The sequence below is a fragment of the Salvia hispanica genome, chromosome 4 (genome assembly GCF_023119035.1).
Source record: "Salvia hispanica cultivar TCC Black 2014 chromosome 4, UniMelb_Shisp_WGS_1.0, whole genome shotgun sequence".
NCBI lineage: Eukaryota > Viridiplantae > Streptophyta > Magnoliopsida > Lamiales > Lamiaceae > Salvia > Salvia hispanica.
The window spans coordinates 46,467,105-46,488,056 of NC_062968.1; the positions used below are offsets into that span (position 1 = coordinate 46,467,105).

General features: G+C 37.5%; 3 protein-coding genes and 1 long non-coding RNA gene across 5 annotated transcripts; 2 read left to right on the forward strand and 2 right to left on the reverse strand.

The window, feature by feature from the left end:
* Positions 1-980: 980 nt before the first annotated feature.
* LOC125185304 (aluminum-activated malate transporter 2-like) lies at positions 981-3,220 on the reverse strand. Its single transcript, XM_048081823.1, has 5 exons — positions 2,875-3,220; positions 2,671-2,811; positions 2,329-2,601; positions 2,068-2,168; positions 981-1,768 (listed from the first exon to the last, which is right to left on the reverse strand). Exons 1-5 carry the CDS (start codon positions 3,140-3,142, stop codon positions 1,211-1,213), a joined length of 1,341 nt encoding a protein of 446 aa, XP_047937780.1. The 5' UTR covers positions 3,143-3,220; the 3' UTR covers positions 981-1,210.
* An 8,767-nt stretch (positions 3,221-11,987) lies between these two features.
* LOC125218404 lies at positions 11,988-12,813 on the forward strand. Its single transcript, XR_007175952.1, has 2 exons — positions 11,988-12,056; positions 12,572-12,813. It is a non-coding gene; the product is annotated as an uncharacterized LOC125218404 (long non-coding RNA).
* Positions 12,814-13,567: 754 nt separating this feature from the next.
* LOC125223734 (transcription factor E2FB-like) lies at positions 13,568-16,984 on the forward strand. Of its 2 annotated transcripts, XM_048127012.1 has the most exons (14): positions 13,568-13,872; positions 14,291-14,474; positions 14,573-14,620; positions 14,775-14,860; positions 14,936-15,024; positions 15,125-15,179; positions 15,510-15,562; positions 15,641-15,691; positions 15,774-15,822; positions 15,904-15,969; positions 16,047-16,123; positions 16,226-16,421; positions 16,501-16,567; positions 16,666-16,984. In XM_048127012.1, exons 1-14 carry the CDS (start codon positions 13,795-13,797, stop codon positions 16,746-16,748), a joined length of 1,182 nt encoding a protein of 393 aa, XP_047982969.1. In that variant the 5' UTR covers positions 13,568-13,794; the 3' UTR covers positions 16,749-16,984. The 2 variants fall into 2 exon arrangements, with proteins under 2 accessions (XP_047982969.1, XP_047982970.1); XM_048127013.1 differs by lacking the exon at positions 14,573-14,620.
* A 54-nt stretch (positions 16,985-17,038) lies between these two features.
* LOC125223735 lies at positions 17,039-17,964 on the reverse strand. Its single transcript, XM_048127015.1, has 3 exons — positions 17,675-17,964; positions 17,417-17,593; positions 17,039-17,337 (listed from the first exon to the last, which is right to left on the reverse strand). The coding sequence occupies exons 1-3, from the start codon at positions 17,870-17,872 to the stop codon at positions 17,170-17,172; spliced, it is 543 nt and encodes a 180-aa protein (XP_047982972.1). The 5' UTR covers positions 17,873-17,964; the 3' UTR covers positions 17,039-17,169.
* Between the last annotated feature and the right edge of the window lie 2,988 nt (positions 17,965-20,952).

A 20,952-nucleotide genomic window follows, 5' to 3' on the forward strand; every position in this document is an offset into this window, starting at 1 on the left:
TTAAAATAATGATACATTCATGGATGGACCTAGTGTCCGCTTCTATTCAACCAATTTCTAAATTATCTGAACCTCCATTTTTTATCTCGACGATATTTATTCAAAACGTATAACAATAATGTAGTAATAGTATCAATTTACCCAAACCAAAACAGATCATGACTCACAAGCCTATAATTTCTGTTCCAATGTGGATTAAAGCTAGAGTATGAATCAATTGAATCCAATGGCAAAATCTATGACGCCTGCGATCACTAATTCATCAACGAAACTAAAAAAAAAATCTTCCTGGGGAACCTATGAGGTCCGATTGATACAACCTCTCAAATACACAATATCATCATTTTATATGCTACAAAGATAGGCTAGAATGAAAGCCCTACATCGAAATTCCATGTTACGTGTTTATTTTGCCGATTCAGCGCTAAATGTAATAAAATATTGAAGAAATAGATTCTTCTACTTTCTTCCTTAAAGTGCACGACTTATCACTTAAAAATGAATTATTTATATCTTCTACTATTAGTAATAGGTATGGACATAACATTATACAACTTGGAAAGTTAAAGGTTAACATGTAACAAATCTAGCTATAATACAATTCCTTTTTTCTGTCACTTGAATGTATAGATGTGCTTAGGAGGTCAAAAGTATTATGCCATATGAGATCCTTACGGTGAATTGAACAAGTTTTTTGTATTTTACCCTTTTATCGAATCTCATACACTTTTGAAGTATTTGGGACTACTTTAGATGTCTAACTAAATTTCGAATACCATAGTTAGCCAAATTTTCAACCGGAGTACCGAAATTCTCAATAAAGTGTCTAAAGTCATTTCTATGCAGGTGTTACATAATGAATGTAGTTCAATTCAAAAAGGCTGTATTTTGGCAAACTTAGGTCGACTTTCCTATTTAAGTTACTGAACTTAGGGCTAATTTGACACTATATAAAGTTCATTTTGCATTTGATCAATTACTAATTTTATAAATATAAAAGAAAAGATTAATAATATAATATCATGTTCCAATTTCTACCTGTACTTACAACATAGATTGTTGCACTGAAGTGAGAGCAAAATGAGATCCAAAAATTTCACAATCACTTCCTAAAGCTCAACCAATCTCCTCCTCACATACATTTTTGCTATGACGTGCTTGCATAGTGAACTACTATTCATGTTTATATTTTCCATCACATTGCTAATAATCACTCAAACACAATATTGACACTATGTGATGCTTCAATACTTGGGATCCTCTTCACCTTTTCCAGGCTGGCCAGCCTGTTCATCTCTGGGTTGGGCTTCTTGAACTTCACCTTCGTTGCTAGCACCTCAACGGAGTCAGCTATCTTTACCGTGCAACTGACAATCTCGATCAGCAGCGAGGCCACTGTCACCACTGGGATTATATCGAGGAATTCAATGTCGTGCCAAAGCTCAGTTTTGAGCAGTGCCTTGAGTGTCTTGGCCGCAGCTTTAGCATCCATAATGTGTTTCTCGCTAGACAAAGGGCATGTCATTGTCTGAAGCCCGATTGCGACATCCGTGAGGGCTAAACTGCATTTAGAGCTAATCTTAGTGCATAAGTCTTGGATTGTTGTACGAAGCTCTAATGGCGTCTGCACATCCGAGTTGAGGTAACAATTGAGTGCGTCAATCTTGTATGCGCATTCACGGGTTGCGGACCCGATGTTGAGGTACTGGTCCCACGGGTGCCGGTACCGGAACTTGCCGTGCCTCGGCTCCCACCGTGCAAAATTGACCTATATAAGCCATAAATACAATCAGAACTAAGTCAGAGTTGAGTGAATACAATAAGATATACGGCCTTCATCCTTAAAAATATAATTCAACTTTGCTATATCGGTCTGTCCCCCAAAATAAGTCCACGTCCATTTTTGGTAAATACGTATTTCGTTCTAATAAAGTGAGCCTCATTATCTTTTAACAATACTTCAACTACTTTTTTTCTATATTTCTCATATTTAATCAATATCATATTTTCTCAAATTTTCTAATTTTAAGGAACGGAAAAATTATTAGTCCATCTAGTAATACTCACCAATGAGTCTTCAGTGCCTTTGGAGATGAGCACAGTTTTGAAATCTTTGAGTGGTGCTTGGTTTTTGTCGTATGATTCTTCGAAGTATACAGTTCCAAAACCTGATACAATAGAATGAAATAAACTATGCGTGAATTGCCATTACAGACTTTTAAATTTAAATTCATTTGCCTATAAACAAAAAATTAAATAAAAATCACATCAAATACTTATCAACTAAAATTCTCTCAAAAGAAAACCAAGATTGAAAAATGAACATACATTCCAAGTAACACCCAAGTTTCTCGATGTTGGCAGCAGTGTATCTGTGAAGATCTTTGCCTGCCCAAATAGGACGCACGAATATGCAGATTAAAATGGCGACACAGCCGCCTATCAAGATGGTAGTCAGCCGCCGGTGCGCCATGTCGAAGACGACTTCGGCGCGGTAGCCAGACACCGATATCAGAGAGAACGTCAGGATGAACACCAAAAACGCATAATCGTACCTCGCCCTAACTTTGGGGAAAAATCGACAAAAAGTCGCCACCGCAGCTGCAAATTTCAAACAGTTAGTACACCTTTTTATTTCCAATTGCACGATGATTATCTGAATTCAGTTACCTATTACGCAAAGAGAGAGGGCGATCAAAACGACCTCCACTTTCGCCGGCGTCAGATTGGCCAAATCATGCGCCGCCATACCTAGAGCTCCGCCTAGCAAGGTCGCGATCGCTCTGTTGACGCCTTTTCCCAGCGTTGCTCCTGAAAATTTATCAGTTAACAATCGAGCGAAAGTGAAAGTGAAAGATGAAGAAGATTCTTTACCGACGGAGAATTCAAAGACGACGACGACGGTCATGACGGCCCACATTGCGTTAACGCCGAATCCAGCGAAGAAGAAGTCGAAGTAGTAGAGAAGAGAAATCGCAGATATCGCTAGTCCAACTTTGAAGGCGTGGACGACTCTTCTGGGATCTTCTTTGGCTAATCTCTTGGCTTCTTTTCCGACGCTGCTAATTGTGTTGCCGATCTTGTCCAACCACCCCTTCACTCTCTGCATCGCGGATGCCTTTTCTTGAGTTTCCACCTCCATTTTCACTTAATATTTTTTGGGTGTGTTTTTATTGGGTTGGAAGATTGTGGGGAATGGGGGATTTTATAGAATAGGAGATGTACACACAGCGAGGATTGTGTTCAATTACAGCTTGCACTATAGTATTATGTGTATATATCATGTTAGTTTAAACATGATTACCTCACTACAAAATTTTAATTTCGATTACTTCACTTTTTAGTTTTTACAAATGGGTGCTTTTAATTTACTTACACCGGTAATCTAGTTCTAAGAATTGGGTTACATTACATGCATAGTGCTCGGGGTTCTCCGACTCCACACAACAAGGATTGTGTTCAATTACAGCACTAAAAGTTTTGATTACAGATAGAAGTATTACAAAATTAATTATTTACAGTACAAGATTGATGGGGACTTCAAAATTTAGTTATTTACAGCACAAGATTGATAGTAGGATACGGACTCTTTACAAAATTTTATTATTGAGCAATCTCCAACAAGAAAAGATAAATGGAAGAGGTATCTTCTTAAAAAGTGAAATACCATTCCAAAAAATAACACAATTCCGAAGAAAAAAATGTATATAGAAAAGTAAATCATTTTTTACAAAATAAAATAATAGTACAAAATGCACTCAAAAACATAAAATGTAATATTTTCATCCTTATAGAATGATTTTTTATTAAAAAAAAAGGACAAATATAATAATTATAATATTTTATCTCTTTATTGACGGAAAGGTAAGGTTTGGGTGAGCTTGTGCTAACGCATATTCAGGTTTAATCTAATTATTGTTACGGCAACCTTTAATTTAATTATCCCTTAAATATTTTATTTTCGATTTCTTCACTGTTTCTTTAATGATGGGGACTTTTACGGCCATCTTCTTTTTAGCTTTATTTAATCCTATTTCGTATAATCATTTAAAGGTGAAACCGGTCAATGCTCATCTTACGTAACAAGGCTAAACTTTTTTATCTTTGAGTATGTAAAAGGGATTCAGTTGACAAAACTAAATCTCATGATTAAACATGTATTATGTTTGATTTATATAATTAATCTCTACAACTTAATCTTAGATGAATAGCCTCGTGATAATTAGTCATAGCCTCCCCCTCCAACTAAAATAATTCCACAACTTAATTCTAGATGGATAGTCTCATGATTATTAGTCATGACAACCGAACGCCACCAAAATATACTGTTAGTCAAATCAATATGTATGAACCATCGATCGCATCAAAGCAGTAGTATTTGCAGTAAATATGCGAGGTCGAACTAGGATTTTGAAGTTTCAGAGTTTTATTGTTGATAGTTGTGGAATCGTGTTTTTTTTCAAGATCGTCGGATTTGGGGTGCAAGAAACAACGAATTAAAGAGGAGTGAGAACTCTAGATATACACATAGTCGTATATAGAAGTAATAACACAGTCGTATGTCAAAAAAAATTACAGTCACATTATCTTAGAATGACAATTTTGATTGATGATTAAGCATTGCAACACTAAATAATTAATTTAGTATTTTGGTGGAAAATCTAGAAAAATGTCCTACTTAATATTTGGGTGGAAAGTTTAAAAATTTCCTTCATTCAGACAAAAATGCTAGTATAAAATTCTTCATAAATTAATTTTGTTCACTCCTGAAAGATTATGAATTATCTATACACTGCATTTTTAAAAATAATCAAATAATTCCATTTTTATTATAAGTATGATTGATGTTTTGAGGTGCTGACGCTATACTATGCCGAACATTAAATATTTTGTGAGAGTTGTAATTAATAATAACATGTTTTGTTAATGAGTTGTGTCGAATTAGTCGCAGACACTTAGTGACTTCATTTCCGTAAACAGGTTTGAATCTTCATAAAATAAAATAAAATAAATAAAATATGTTATTAAGTCGTCGTAGCAGGTGGGTATTATTACACATGTCTTCTATCAAGTATTCCAACGGAATTAAATGGTTTAAGAATTGGGGACCAACATAGAAACTGGTGAGTACGACTCGTTTAGTCAAATAAGGTGTGTTCGGTTTGCAAGATAAAATGATACCAAAATATAATTTAGGATTGAGTTGTGAGATTATTTTAGTCATAGGGGGTTAGCTATGACTAATTATCCCATAATTATTCATCTAGGATTAAGTTGTGGGGTTGAATCTCATAAATCAAACACACTACAAATTTAATCCCGGATACAATCTTGTCAACCAAACACCCCCTTAAGTAAACAATGTTGAGAAATATTGAGTAGTGATTATTTTCTTAGCTTGGTTTTATCATGTTGGTCGCTGTCAAGTGTGAAGCCCCCATGTATTCCTAACAAAATGAGGATGCTTTTACCAAACTATTGACTATCTTGATGGAAAATAAATTCAATAAAGCTGTATTTTCCAGCTAATTTAAAATATACTGTTTTTTTTCATACTGTACGAAATGAAGTAGAGCCTCTTCAGGAAGGAATGAACAATAAACAACGTAGATTGGCCCCTAATTTCACGGAATTTTCAAAAGTCTGAATTTTTCCTACAAATTTTTAATTTGGCAAATAATATTATGAACTTTTAACCAATTAGCAAATAATATTATGAACTTTTAACCAAGGTTGTTAGTATTTCCCACTAGCAACAAAATTCCAGCTATATTATTGGATTGAAGAACAATTCTGGAGGGTGTGCTTAACTATCATCAATTATTGAAGAACTTGAAACTCTCAAAGTTGTTGTCGAGAAATTATGAAAAAAAAATTCACATTATGATATTATTTGCCGAAAATTTTTCACTTGTGGGAAATAACAAACTCGGGTAAAAGTTCATGATATTATTTGTCAAATTGAAAGTTCATGGGAAAAACCCCATTTTAAAAGTTCCATGATATTAGGGGCCAATTAGAGGTGCCCAAGGTTCTCGAATCGACAGTTATGGTTCGAAACCGCCGATTCCGGTTTTGGAAATTGTCGCACCGGAACCGAACCACGATGGTGTTTCGCGGTTACGGTTACGGTTCCTAAACCGTCAATTTCGGTTTCTGTTCCGAACGGATGATTTTCCGGTGTAGTATTTTTCATGGTTTCGAACCACCGATTTTCGGCGATTTTTGCAGTTCCGGCTTGGTTTCACGGTTTTTCGGCGGTTTTTCGCGATTCCAGAACGGCTTCGGTTCTAAAATTGACGTTTCAATTCATGTAAATTCTCACGGTTTCGGTTCAAAATTGTAAACCTTGGGCACCTCTAGGGCCAATATCCCATAAAAGAAATATACTTCCTTTCAAGAAGGAATGATAAATAAAAGAGATATATTGCTCCCTCCGTCCTATATTTGACCAGCACGAATTTTAAAAAATTGTTTGATTTTACATAGTAAAGTGGGTAGAAAAGTTAGTGGTAGTAGTATGTAAGGTCCACTTACCAAATATAGTAAAAATAAAATGAGACATTTATTAGCGGACGGACAAAAAAGAAAAAAATGAAATATTTAATTGTAGACGAAGGGAGTATTATCTATTTACCTTATCAAAAAGTGAAATATACCTTCTAGAAAAGAATGCATTTTAAAGAGAAAATGTATATAGAAAAGTAAATTATTTTTTAAAATAAATAAATGGTACAAAATACATTTCTAAACATAAAATGTAATACCTTATCAAATATCTTCCCTTGAAGAATGGTTTTTGATGAAAAGAAACAAATATGGTAGTTATAAGATTTTACTTATCCGTTCATGAAGAGGTAAAGTAATGATACCTCTTCCAAATGAGAAATTATATAATAACTTCTTAAATATCTTTCTGCTTGAGGAATGATTTTCATAAAAAAAAAAAGATAAATATGGTAGTTATATGACATCTCTAGAATACGAAATCCCATGCTACACATATTAAAAGATTGTGATTAAGGGTAAACGCTGTGATTGAGAAAAAGAAAAGGGAAAAGTTGGGCTACAAAATGGATTTCTAATTATTTGTAATGTGGATTCTCAATTTAATTCTGAGCTATTAACGTGATCGCTGAATCGTGCAAACGTATTAGATGGAGTAAAGCCCAGTTAGCAACAATCTCTGGGGCAGATTTGAGAAATGGGCTGAAGTATATTTGACTGAGGTTTAATTAATTTGTTAATTAAGATACTTAAGTAAAATTAAAATTGAATCGTTTAATTAATTATTTCGACTTTAGATTTGAATTTTATTTAACTTATGGAATGACTGCCATAGTAACTTATACTGAGTTCAATTTTATTTTGAACAATTTTTTATTTATTAATAGTATGCCATCCATCATATAAAAATACAATTTGGGAACAACACAAGTTTTGGAGGATAATAACATAGATACGGGAAGAAAAAATAATTTGAGTATTTTTCGTAAAGAATGAGACCCACAGAAAAGTTTTCATAAATAGACTTGGACTATTTTTATAGGACATATAAAATGAAATTAATTTTATTTTTATGAGATAAATGGAATAATTTTTATTATAAATAAGAGTAACTTTTATTGACTAAAAGTCTAGAACAATCAGTTTTGTTCTTTGCAGTTGGCTTCATATTGGTTCTACTTGGGTTTTAGGTGATTTTATGTAGTGGATTTTCGAGTTTTTTTACCACACGAATAATGAGAAATTGAAGTTATAGGAAGTAAGAATTATGTGAGCTACATCTATGACAAGATAGGTGAAGTAAATAAAACTCATGCAATTGTATTGAAATCTTATGAATGGAAAATTTGAAACATGATGCAAGTTTTTGTATTACGTTAATTATGTATTTCTTGAACGAAAATTGGTGGCGGGAATTGAATTGAGGAGGTGATCCAGTAATGCAGCTAAGGTATGCGATTTTACACTTGATTTGAGCTTTTTAGTCATTTTTTAATTATTTCATTGTATTCCTCTGAACTTGGATCCTCACACAATATGCTCCACACTATTACGGTCAAGAATCGATTCAAAACAACATACCAGCAAAATGACATCAATCACTCCATTTATCTTTATTAGCCTACTGCCTACGATGCTTATTATAAGCTTCTCACTATAGCATCCACAACACACCGCACGCGCCTCCTGCCACACCACGTCATCATTCCCTCATTATCTGCGCCAGACCACAACTCTCACGGCCCTACACCTCTCTCCACGCCTTTCCCAACCACAAACATTAATTTAATCTATTATCTACTTTTTACTTGTAAATTTGAAAATGATAAATAATATGACACGGAAAATTCATTTATTTATTATGAAAATTCAAAATTACAAATCCTAAAAATCCAAAATATTCAAAACCTAAAAATTTAAAATACAAAAAATAAAAAAAAACTATTATCTTTAATTTAAATTTTAAAAAAAAAGTAAAGAAGAATAGGGTGCGGCTGTCTAGGTCACCCACAACTTGTGCGGGCAGCGCACGCCATGCCGCACAGGTGCCCATTGCCCCTCCACACCCTCGGCCTCCCTCATGTCCCCCGCCCAGCGCTAGCCACCCACAACCAGTGGCCTGCCCCGCCCCGCCCCATCCACGTTGCGGCACCGCAACCCCTTGGTGGATTGCGGATGCTCTTAAGGCTAAACATTCGAATTAAACAAACAAACAAACACACACACACTTAGAGTGTCCACTATAGTTGGCCGGGCCAAGCCACAAAATCATGGTCGGGCCACCAACGCCCGTGTTTTCCACTATAGTGGACATGCCCAAGCCATACATTCATTTATTTTTTTCATTTTGTTTATATTTTAATATTACTACAATAAAAATTATTGGACTATAATAATTAAAAAAATGCATAAGAACTAAAATTAAAACAAAATCTTCGTTGTATTATAGAAAGGGGTAAACTTATACAATGAAAATTTTCGACGTCTCATAAACTACATTCCCAACGCATATCACGCTCTACCCCCTCCTCCCCTACGATTCCAAACCTCTTCGACAAAATCAGCCTGCAGTGTCGTATGTGATGTTTCCCTCTACATTTCGGCGAACCGTTGGATCAAGTATGCATTACTATGTGGTACACCCATCTGCAATGGGGAGATTGCAATACCGTGACTCGTACTAGCATCCTCTTCCGGTGCCCAGTTTCGAAACTCATTTTTCCAAAGTAGAACTGGAGATTAATTGAAAAGAGCGGAGATTGGAATGAGATAAAAAAAAATTGGAAAAAATGGGTATATTTATAGAATTAATAAAATAAAAAAAAATCAAAAATTAGGGGATACGTCCCGGGCCTCAAGGGGCGGCTGGCCACGCAAGCGCTCGTCCCCCGCCACGGCCCCCATCCGACTCCTATAGGGAGCCGGCGGGCCAGGCCCACAAAACGCGGGGGGCCAGGGGAGGCCAGGGCCGGGCTCCCATAGTGGATGCTTTAGGGCACCCAAAATGGACCCCCTGCGATGCCCATCCCCGCCACGTCGTTTTTATCCTCCTCTTTCCCCGGGGGCGGCGTTCTAAGCATTTAAATATTTTGTATTTATATTTTTATGTTTGCAAATTAAATAAAAATAATAAACAAATAAAAACAACACAATTAAAGAGAAATTCAAATTTTTATTTAAATTTAAAAAAAAAAGTTACAAAATAAGAAAAAAAAAAAAGCACTAAATCAAAAAAAGGGGGGCCCCAAGCCCCAAAGCCCCCGACTTGCGGGGAGGCCATCGCCCATAAATTTGGATGCCCTCGATTTAGTCGGGTTGGTCGCTGCATGAGTGCGGTGTGCGCGCCCAAAAACGTCGGGTTGGGGGAGGCCGCCAAATCCGAAAAAGCAGGGGCCCCGGATCGAAGTCGCGGACGGTCGAACTTGGGGAGTCGCGGGGGCGGGGCGGGCGACGGATGGGGTGTGGCCTTGCCCTTGGCGGCCCCCCCGGGGAAGGGGGGCCGGGAGGACATCGGTGTCCCGGGAACTCTCATCCTCGAAAAACCGGTTTTTTGGGGTCCATGGGAAATGCGCCCCCATTGCTTTATGCCCGGTGAAGGTGTGCTTCGCCCTCCCCCTGCCCCCGGGGGGGTTGGGAATCACACCCCCAAACCAAACCCTTGTTTGTCCCAAAAAGGAAATCGGTAGTGTTTTGAAATGGGTTTTTAAATGAAATGTCGGCACCCTTTAATCCCCACCCCGGAGATTTCCCCAAAACCTGCCCCCTTCCCCATCCGTCTTTCCCATTGAACAAATTTCCCTTTCTTTATTTGATCTGGGTTCCCCTTTTTGCTCCACTGGCGCTTGTACGCGTTCCCCGGCACCCGGTTGTTTTTTGGGGCCCCCAATTTCGTTCCCTTTTTTGGGTTAAATCGGATTTATTAGTTTAAATTTAAATTTTCCGTTTAAAAGATGTTGTCGTACATTCCTCGTTGTATTCGACTTTGGAGAAATTTTAAAAATATCTTCGTTGGAGGAAATAAAATCGGGGAAAATTTAAGTTTGAAATAAAAGTGGAGAAAATACCTTTATTAGAGAAATGTGGATACCCTTGAGGAATAAAATCATGGATGATGGAAATAGGACATGCCTACAAGTGTGATAAAATCAACATGCCCTATTCTACCCCTATCATCATCTTCTTTAATTCTCAATTTTGGGGAAGCAAACTAAATTGGGGATAGAACCAAATGAGCTCAAAGGGGAAGCACCCTTTTTTCTTTCCACTCATTTTTTATTTCGATTTTGCTCCCCTCCACAAGCCCCGAAATGCCTCCATGTCCCACAAGTTTACACCAAATTGGGGGTTAGAAAATTACCCCAAAGTAAAAGGGGGGGAAGAACAAGCTAAATAAGAGATGGAGCAAGTAGGTGAATGGTGCGGCAAAGAAGGCTAAAAAGATAGAGCATAAAGGGAAAACCCAATTTTTTTTGCCCCTTTTTCTAACATCAAAAGAGAGTCAAGACAAAGAAGGCTAGGAAAAAAGGGGTTTTTTTACCACCCAAAAAGTAGAAGATGAGTCAAACTCTCATCCCCCCGTCGATCAAGGCCGAGAAACCCCAGCCAAGAAAGATAAACCAATCACCAAAGGGGAAGTCCCCCAAAATCACCCAAGCTGGAAAGAAAAAAGGCTAGCAACCCTAAAAAAAGGGCCTTTGCCTCCAAGTGCTGTGACTCCACCGCCAAGGAGAAGAGATCAGTGCGGTGACCGAGAGTCAAGATGAAGGAGACGAATCCGGCAACCACCGGCGAGCCAATTTAACGGCGGATAGTCGTGAGGAAGAAGAAGAAGCTGCTGCGTCTCTGCTCTTCAATTTAGGGATTTAATTTTGAGAAAAATAGGAGAGAGAGAGAGAGAGTTTGACCGATAGGAGTATATAATTGGGCTGTTTCCAATTTAATTTGTTGGGCCTAATGAATTGAGAGGGAATTGGGCTAAGCCCATAGGAATTTATTAAAGAGTATATTTTGTGATGGGATATTACTATTTAATTAGTAAATTGGGCCAAGGATTTAATTATGAGAAGTTGGAATTAAATTAAGGATATTGAGATGGAGCTCGAAGGTCGAGGAATAAATTTCCGAATAGTTTATGTAGATTCCGGGAAAATAAAGTAGTAGAGTGGGAGACGCGAAAGCCGACCGGCGTCGCCCCGCGACGCCATGGGCGGCCTTAAGAAAAATTCAAACAAAAGATTTAAGAAGGGATTTTCCAAGAATCTATATTTTATTAATTGCTCAAGTATTTGTTTTTAAGAAAATAGAACTTCTCCGAACTTAGTAAAGTGAATGAATAAATCCTACAACTTAGTGAAGCCCGAGAAAGGATTTGAGATCCTATGAGACCAGACTAAGGATATAGGTGTTATGTCATAGGGTGCATGCATTCTTCTAAGGTGAAATAGTTCAAGTACTAATTAGCGTGTTACGCTATTTATTTTCTAAGGATAAACTGCTCAAGGGCAAGTGAGGCCAACGCAAATAATTGAATTAAGGAATAAACATACCAGGTGGGCTTTCTTTTAATATCCAACACACTAGTGTGGATATAAAGCAAATACATTTGAAGTTATGAAAAATCATCTTTTCTCAAAATGGAGCTATGTTTCTTTTCAAAAATTATTGTCATGCCATAAATGTTTTTTTGATAAATGAGATTGAATGTCATGGAATTGAATGGATTTATGAATGGAAATGGATTCACGAATAGAATGGATTCACGAATGGAATGGATTCACGAACGGAAATGGATTCACGAATAGAATGGATTCACAAATGGAATGGATTCACGAATGAAATGGATTTATGAATGAATGGAATGGACTTATGAATGAATGATGAATGATGAAAGAACCTAGTCTGTAGTCGAACTTTTAGCTCACAAAAGAACTTAGTAAGCTCGGGCCTTTTAAGAAAATCCCCGTGTGTTACTGTGATGGCTTGACAACTATATAATGTATGTTTTGTTTTCGGCACGTGTCCACTACTCCTGTACTCAGCCCTGCATGTATTTATAAATGTGCAGGTTGAACGTCAAGAGGATGGAGTGATGATCGGAGTCGATGTTATCAAGTTGATCTCCCAACGATTCGTGTCTTTATACACGAAGTCGTTTAGCAAGGACTTATTCCGCTGTGCTCTTAGAATTATAGAACCTCACCATCAACTCTGATTTATTTGAGGAGATGTCTATTCTGTTTTCAAGACCGTGTAATGAAATACTTGGCTTCTATGTTATCAATTGACTTGGCCTTGTGAAATTCTCAAGTTCTAGCCCTTTTCTTTTCCCCGTTTCTTAAATCCCTCTTATTAGTCGCGGTGTACTCAGCCCTGCATGTATTTATAAATGTGCAGGTTGAACATCAAGAGGATGGAGTGATGATCGGAGTCGATGTTATCAAGTTGATCTCCCAACGATTCGTGTCTTTATACACGAAGTCGTTTAGCAAGGACTTATTCCGCTGTGCTCTTAGAATTATAGAACCTCACCATCAACTCTGATTTATTTGAGGAGATGTCTATTCTGTTTTCAAGACCGTGTATTGAAATACTTGGCTTCTATGTTATCAATTGACTTGGCCTTGTGAAATTCTCAAGTTCTAGCCCTTTTCTTTTCCCCGCTTCTTAAATCCCTCTTATTAGTCGCGGTTTACCCGCTTTCGCTATCCTTAGCAAAATGCGGTCGTGACAGTATTTCTTGGCGATGCGCTCCCAATACGCAGTCACCCTCTGGTTGTTGGTGTACACCCCTGGCCATGGTGCACCACCGAACATCGGACTATTCGGATAATCTCCGGAATCCATTTGCTTGAAAATGTAGTGAATTTGATGAGAGTGAAGTGAGAAAAATGAAGTGTGAAAAATGAAGTGAAAGAGGAACCCATCGTCCGCGATGCTGCAGTGGCGGACGATTCGACGGACGATGCATCGTCCGCCCCATTGCGGATGCCCTTATGGATCAGTTAAGTACTATTCTAATTTTTTCCTCTTCATATCTTTAGCCCACCTTAGTTTCCTTTTTTTCTTTACCACTTTCTGAATTGCTACTCCCCCCAATTTTACCATACAATATCTCCCTCTCCCTCCCTCCCTCCAAGTTTCGTTCCCTTTTCTCTTTCACAAACCCCTCAAAAGATCCAATATTGGAAATTGGGGGATCAGAATCAAGAGTAAACTTTTTGTTCAGCTTGGAAGAATTGTTAGATGATGTCGCAGCCGTACACTTATTGAAAACAGCCGCCCTTTCCCATGAAGCCACCATTCGGTGGAGGCGGCGTTGACTACCGCCGCTTCAACGCTGCTGCCTCACATCCCAATACGCCTCCTGTGAGCCATTACTTCTTCCGACTTGATTTTGCCAAGGATCGATCTTTCAATTCAATTTTTTATATAGCATGAAAATTGGAGCTTTAATTGACTAGCTTTCAATACATTATGACTCTGTTTCTTATTAGGTAGGTTTGAGCGGATAATGATAATATATGCGTTACTTATTACACGGTCTTTCCTAATAGCTGCATTTCCTTTCCTGTAGCTAGCTAGGGATTGTTATTATGTGCTCTCTTTTTGGTATGTCATCTTTTGTTGGATTCTCATTGTTGCCTAATTGCCAAATGTAATCAAGAACATGATGAATGGAAGCATATATAATTGCATTGTACATAGATATGTTGTTTCTTTTCATAGAATGTGGCTTGCTGCAAATCTTCATTCTCTCATTGCCTTATTATTTTGATTTTGCAAGTCATTAAAACGGAAGAGTGACTATGGCACGATATCTGCTGACCGAAATGTGAGTCCCGGCACCAGTGCTTTCTCGAACAGCCCCCATCGGACTCCGGTGTCAGTGAAATCCGAGAAAGTCCAGAAGGTTCCTAGGTCAAATAAGGCAAATAGAGCTATCTGTCAAAGTCCCACGACAAATATTGGTGAAAATCATCCCCATTAGTTTCTAGACTTTTGACGTCGTAAATATGTAAGAATCGTTAATCTATTGACAAATATCTGATTGCTGATTCTCCATCAGGCGATAATCTCACTCCAGTCGGTTCTTGTCGATATGATAGCTCCTTAGGTATAGAATATCACCTGCAAGGTTTTATACTTATGTGTCTTTTCGTCGTATTGAATTGACCTGTCTGCATATGGTATTGAATATCATAGATTTTACTATTTGAATTGGTTTGTTCATTGATAGGCTCATTGAATAGCACTTTTTCCCCTTTCAGCTCTCCTAACAAAGAAGTTCATTAATCTGATAAAACATTCAGAAGGTGGTATCCTTGAGCTGAATAAAGCCGCAGAGATTTTAGAGGTGTTTCTTTTCTTCCAATTAATGTGTTTGATTTTTAACCATGTCTTGGCAATTGACAGATCCCTCCCATAACAGGTCCAAAAGAGGCGTATATACGATATAACTAATGTCCTTGAAGGCATTGGTCTTATTAAAAAGACTCTAAAAAACATAATCCAGTGGAAGTAAGAGTAGCACCTATCTACCTAATTTCAATTGGGATTGCTTCTAGTTTAGATTTAGCATTCCTTCGAGATTTTACTAATGTGCAATGCTGTCAACTAGGGGAACGGATGTACGGAGCCCTGGTGAAGTGGATGAGACCCTTCCGGATATACAGGTACGATTGTAAGTGGAACTAAGCTGCTTTCTGGTCCTCACGTTCTCTAATTATTTTGTCCCCTATAACCATGGTCTGTGCATATGAGTATTTTGTGATGTTTTGGGGTCCAAAATACCTGTGTGCGGCTGTCTCAAATCAGAGGATGATCCAAAGATGGTTGATTGAACTACACAGGAACCCCCATACTTATCTACAATGAGAACTTATTTCTCTCGTTTGTTTGACTATGGTCACGTCATTCTTATGCCAACTTTTGAAATGGAATAGTGCATCAATCTTGGTTTAGAATAGGTATTGGAATTCTTTGATCAATTCTTTGACGTGCAGGAAGAAATGCAAAATTTGAATTCGGAGGAGTGCAGAGTAGACAAATGCATAAGGTCACCTCGATGCTTCAACCAATCTATCCTGATTCTCTCTTTGAGCGTGCCAGTCTTCTGATATGTTTCTTGTTTCAGAGAAATGCAGGAAAAGTTAAGGGGCCTGAGCGAAGACGAAGACAATCAAAGGTGGCACGCCACCATTCCTTGTTATCGAACCAAATTATCATCATTATTGTTTTTAGTGAGTCATTAGCGATATCTTTCCCAGGTGGCTTTTTATTACTGAAGAAGACGTGAAAAACCTACCATGCTTTGAGGTATAGATATTCTTCTATTCAACCTACCCTATGCATCTACAGATTACAAGCACTCCAACATGATTTTGTTCCTCGGTCTAGAATGAAACTCTGATAGCAATCAAAGCTCCACATGGCACAACACTGGAAGTTCCTGAACCTGATGAGGTAACTGCATCTTCTTTGTGCTACTGATAAGTCAGAGTACTAGTGGCATTTATTCCAGTTGATTTTTTTTCCTACAGGCTGGCGATTTTCCACAGAGAAGATACAAAATTGTTCTTCGAAGCACCATGGGACCAATAGATGTTTACCTCGTAAGGTATGAAGCAAAGAAGTTTGGACATATGAAGAAAAGTATATTTTTAAGGTTGCGACTTCTTTATGAGCTCTCATTATTGCTATGCGTCTTGTCAAAACCTAGTCAATTTGAGGAAATAAACGCGTATGAAGCACAATCAAGTGTCCTTGAAACATCTAGTGTGATTGAGACTTCTCCTGCAGTAGCTCCAACGGAGGAGGTTACACTAGATGAAATCAATGTGCTGGGAGGAGTTCAAAAGGCAGGCTCATCCCATGATTTTGGGAGTGTAATGAAGAAGATCGTACCAGATGTTGATGTGAGTTGTCACGTAATCAGTACTACACATACACATTCTCATCATTTCTAAATCTTGCTTCTCCCTTGTTCATTTGCAGAGCGATGCTGATTACTATCTATTGTCAGAGATGGACGTAAGCATCACTGACATGTGGAGAACAGAACGTATCCTCAAAATTTGGTTTTTGTTGCTTGCTTTCTTTCTTTCTTTTCTCGTATTTATGATATTTTTTCGAAGTACAATCCATGACTACCTATTATAGATGAAGTTGAGTGGGATGATACCTTGAACGCGTCTAGCATCAGTCCACCACGCACAACCATAATCCCATCTGTGGGGAGCTAGAACCGACCTCGTACTACTCTTCATAAATCCCGTGTTGTATAACAGTGATGCAGAGATCCAGATTGCGTTCCACTGCTGCTGAGGAAGTAGCATGTATGCTCACTGCACAGCTTCTGGCTAGATATGAACAAATCATTAGTTGTCACGAGGTTTTGTTTTGTATAAATTGGATAATTTGCTTCTCTGCAGCAGTATGCCTAATTTCTTGGCAATCATGTAGTAATATTCTTATTCTAGTCTTTGCTTAGGAAAATTACCAAACTGAAATCACCAAGTAGCCAAAAATGAGATTTTACCAAAATCAAACCGAATTGATTATTGAACAACTCAAAAGTTTTCAGTCACAATATATCCATATCACCAAATGGAATAAAGTACTAGTAGTATACAATTTAGAGTAGTATCTAAATGCTAGTGGTGCTCATTTCATTTCATTTCTAGCATCAACTATCTTGCTAATCCAAGACGCAACGACGGGAGTGAGTGCCACCGTGGGCGGAAATCTGATAGGCGACGCAGCCTTGTGCGCCGCGTAAGCCAGCGCAAACGTCCCGACCTTCTCCCCCGTTTCGTCGGCAGAGATTCCAACCTACAACATCAACAATCAAACAAACAATTTCGCATTTGCAGTTTTAAAATAGCAATCCTACTGCTAGTATGGTTAGTACCTTGTGCAGCAACGCTGGTACATCGACCCCAGCATTAATCAAGGCATAACAGAGGCCAAATGAGATCAACGAAAGGGTAATTGAAGTTGCCAAATACGCCCCTCCATATTTTGCCAATAGCTCCTTTGCTTCATCGCCCTTTGATTTCTTCTCGCCTCCTCCTTTTGACGAAAATATCTGTGGATTATTATCAAAGCTCAATTTCAAGCAAAAACTTTTCAAATCGAAACACGAAAAGAAAGAAAAAAAAATGGGCACCTTCCACAAACCAGCTTCAAGTCCATATTTCTTGGTGATTTCATCTGCAGATGAAGGAGTCTTGATTTCCTCTATCTTCTCCTTCACCGCTCTCACCTTCAATGTTCTGCCATTCGGAACGGAGCTGCAAAATCCGCCATTTCTGGAGGGGGGTCTGGTGCTGAAGCGCTGAACAGATATTTGCAAAAGCGTGGCCATGTCTTTAGCAACTGTTTATCTCAACATTTTGTGGGTTTTATTTTGGTTATTTTAGTGGTGGAGGTGTGGTGCAGTGGTGATGATGATGGATCAAATGATTGAAGTCTCAAGAGCACTAGTGTGACAAGTTTCGCAATTTCAACCCCAATTTTTTTTCTTTTTGGGGTTGATTTTCTTTCGGCCCAAATCGATTGGAATTTCATCGTCATTTTTTTAATGGCTCGACTTACAAATGTTACAATTGGGTTGTTTTTTTTGTAATTCAAATTATACTACGGAACTATTGGGCTGGAGTATTAAAATAGGGTTTTTGGCTTTTTAAATTAAAACCTTTTTCCGAATTTTGGTTTCTCCTATGAAGTGTGTGATAATGGAATGTGAGACTCATTTGCATTATTATTTGTTTTATTCTTTGAATATGTTTTTACTTGTGTTTTTTTAGTGTTTTATTTTATACTATTATTTTTGTTTCACATTTTATGAAAATGTGCAACTGGGACTCCTAATGCCGGACGAAGGGAGTACTAAAAAGGGAAATTACTCTACTACTATGTAATGTACCAAATGGGTAAAATAACTTCACTACTATAGAATAGATCAGAGTATATATTACTCCCTCCGTCCCCCATTAAGAGTCACACTTTGACCGGACATGAGTTTTAAGAAATGTAAAGAAAAGTTGGTTGAAATAGTTAATGGAATGTGGGACCCATTTTTTTATATTGGTTTTATAATAAGATGTGAGTGGATTGAGTTAGTGGAATGTGAGACCTACTTACTATTTATGGTAAAAATAAAGTGTGACTCTTAATTGAGGATGAACCGAAATGGAAAAGTGTGATTCTTAATCGGGGACGGAGGGAGTATAAAACTACTATATATAAGTAGTACCTACATGCCACTAACTTTTTCAACCCACTTTCTACTATATTTCTTAAAATTCGTGCCGGATCAAATGGTGACAAATTATGGGGGACGGAGGGAGTAATGAACTACAATCAAAATATACAGCTCTCAAAATTATCGATCAAATTTTCATAAGTGAAGACGATTGAGTCGTGACAATCAAAATGTATGTCGATGTGAGATCAAAGAATTGTATCATTAAAAGTGTCGGGCGTACAACCTAGGAACATGCGAGCAACCCTTTATTGAGACTAGCAACGATGCTGCTGCTCAAATATACTAAAGATCCCCGCTCCAGAGGATCTCATAGAACAATTTACAAAAATTATGAAGAATTATTCAACGAAATAATATCTAATTTTAGAATGCAAGTTGACAGACAGTAGATCAAATAAAAAACATAAGCATGTTGTTACGGATTGCGGAATACTCCCTCCATCCCTCATTAAGTGAGATATTATTTTTCGGCATGAGTTTAAGAAAATAGAGTTTTATTAATTAAGTGGAAAGAATAAAATAAGATATGTGAAAAAATAGAGCGGAAAAAGTAAGACAGAGAGTATGAAAAAAGGAAATGATTCAATTAACTTAAGACATACCTAAAATGAATATGAATCACTTAGCAAGGCATAGAGGGAGTGCCTTTTTATCCCCTATCTTGTTTTTTTAGTCAAATCTCTGCTACTCTAATCACTCCACCATTATGGACTGTGTTAGGTTTGGTATACTGAAAATCATGTTTCGAGCAAGTTTCGCGCGAATAGAATCTTGCTTGTATACGTAAAACTCTACAATCCACTTTTAACCCGATTCAGTATTATTCGAGCAGTATCGCACGAATAGAATCAGTATTATTACTACATTGTGTTTGCTTGTGTATTTATAAGATGTTTTACAAACATTTAAATGCATAAGAAGTAAACAAAGTCTAAGTCTTTTGCTTAGTAGACCGGTTGATAAAATCCTATTTCTTAATCTACATATGTTAGCATTGAGCATACGGTATTGATTATGCACTACTTTGACTTATCAAATGGTGCGGGTTTTTTGCAACCTAATAATCCTGATATATTGGGTAGTGGTGATTAATATCTAGCGGTGCTAGGATTGCTATTATGTTGAACCGTGCGCGAGGTGAGTCTCGTTTGATAATGTCCTCAAGAGGAGCTCGAACAAGGTTTTATTATTCGGAAAACTGGCCAGTTGGAGTTTTATTACTCTATGAATAATAAATAAATGTTTCTTGCTAAGTTCACTCTTGGAATTAATAAGATATTAATTAATGGACATTTATATCTTAAGCGCGAGAAATAAATAATAAACAAAAGTGGAAACCCGAATTACTTGTAATTTCGGATTTGGATGGGGAGAGTTCAATATTACTTCGTAGTGGCTGCTCGTAATATTCCAATATAAGCTTGTATTAAATTGTGGGTTCAATTTAATTAGTAAAAAGCTAATTGGGGAGCCCATATCCAAAATCTTCCATAGATCCCTGTCTGGGCCCAAAAGGAACTTAATATAAATAGGAGAATAAAGGAGATAGAAATCATTCATTCATTATTATTATTCATAATTTTCGCCCCCCCTCTACCTAGAGGAGTTTGAATTTCTCTCATAATTGGAGAAGAATTTCTTCTGTCTTCTTTATTCGAGTCCTAGTATTTTGATAAGATCAGCCCACCCCTGATATCGCGATACAGTTCGGGAACCGCAGAGAAGATCCGTGGTCTAGTATTGAAGATCATCACGTGGAGAAGGCGCGAGCAATCGACGATTCTTTGGAGAATTAAAATCGGTAACCCTAAACCATAGAATTCATGTTTCATGATTTATTTTCTTAGAGCATGAATTATTTTGCGTTCTAGCATGCAATTATCTGTTTAACATGTGAATTGATTAATCGCATAATCGGTCAAATAGATCCTAGTCTGATTTATTTGTTTTGTACAAGTCTTTCGCTGTGCAAGGGGCTCCAAACCCCAACCGATTGAGCTTTGAATCTTCTAGTCAATTACTCATACCTAATGGATATTGAATATTGTGCGGACAATAAGCTATCAAATCCTAAATTTAGAAGAGAAAAAAATATTACAGCTTGAAAATTCCAGCGCCTTGGAGTTAGATCTGTGGAATTGATCCCCACTCCCTTATTTATGGGAGAGTAGTCGAAT

Bases quoted from the DNA above. Each gene is read 5' to 3' on its own strand.
- LOC125185304 (XM_048081823.1), bottom strand. From the start codon at position 3,142: ATGGAGGTGGAAACTCAAGAAAAGGCATCCGCGATGCAGAGAGTGAAG. The intron at 2,812-2,874 runs GTAAAGAATCTT...ATAAATTTTCAG, and splicing joins CGTCTTTGAATTCTCCGTCG to GAGCAACGCTGGGAAAAGGC. The intron at 2,602-2,670 runs GTAACTGAATTC...TGAAATTTGCAG, and splicing joins CCTCTCTCTTTGCGTAATAG to CTGCGGTGGCGACTTTTTGT.
- LOC125223734 (XM_048127012.1), top strand. From the start codon at position 13,795: ATGAAGCCACCATTCGGTGGAGGCGGCGTTGACTACCGCCGCTTCAAC. The intron at 14,861-14,935 runs GTGTTTCTTTTC...CTCCCATAACAG, and splicing joins AAGCCGCAGAGATTTTAGAG to GTCCAAAAGAGGCGTATATA. The intron at 15,180-15,509 runs GTACGATTGTAA...TTTGACGTGCAG, and splicing joins AGACCCTTCCGGATATACAG to GAAGAAATGCAAAATTTGAA.
- LOC125223735 (XM_048127015.1), bottom strand. From the start codon at position 17,872: ATGGCCACGCTTTTGCAAATATCTGTTCAGCGCTTCAGCACCAGACCC. The intron at 17,594-17,674 runs GTGCCCATTTTT...AATAATCCACAG, and splicing joins TTGAAGCTGGTTTGTGGAAG to ATATTTTCGTCAAAAGGAGG. The intron at 17,338-17,416 runs GTACTAACCATA...TTGATGTTGTAG, and splicing joins TACCAGCGTTGCTGCACAAG to GTTGGAATCTCTGCCGACGA.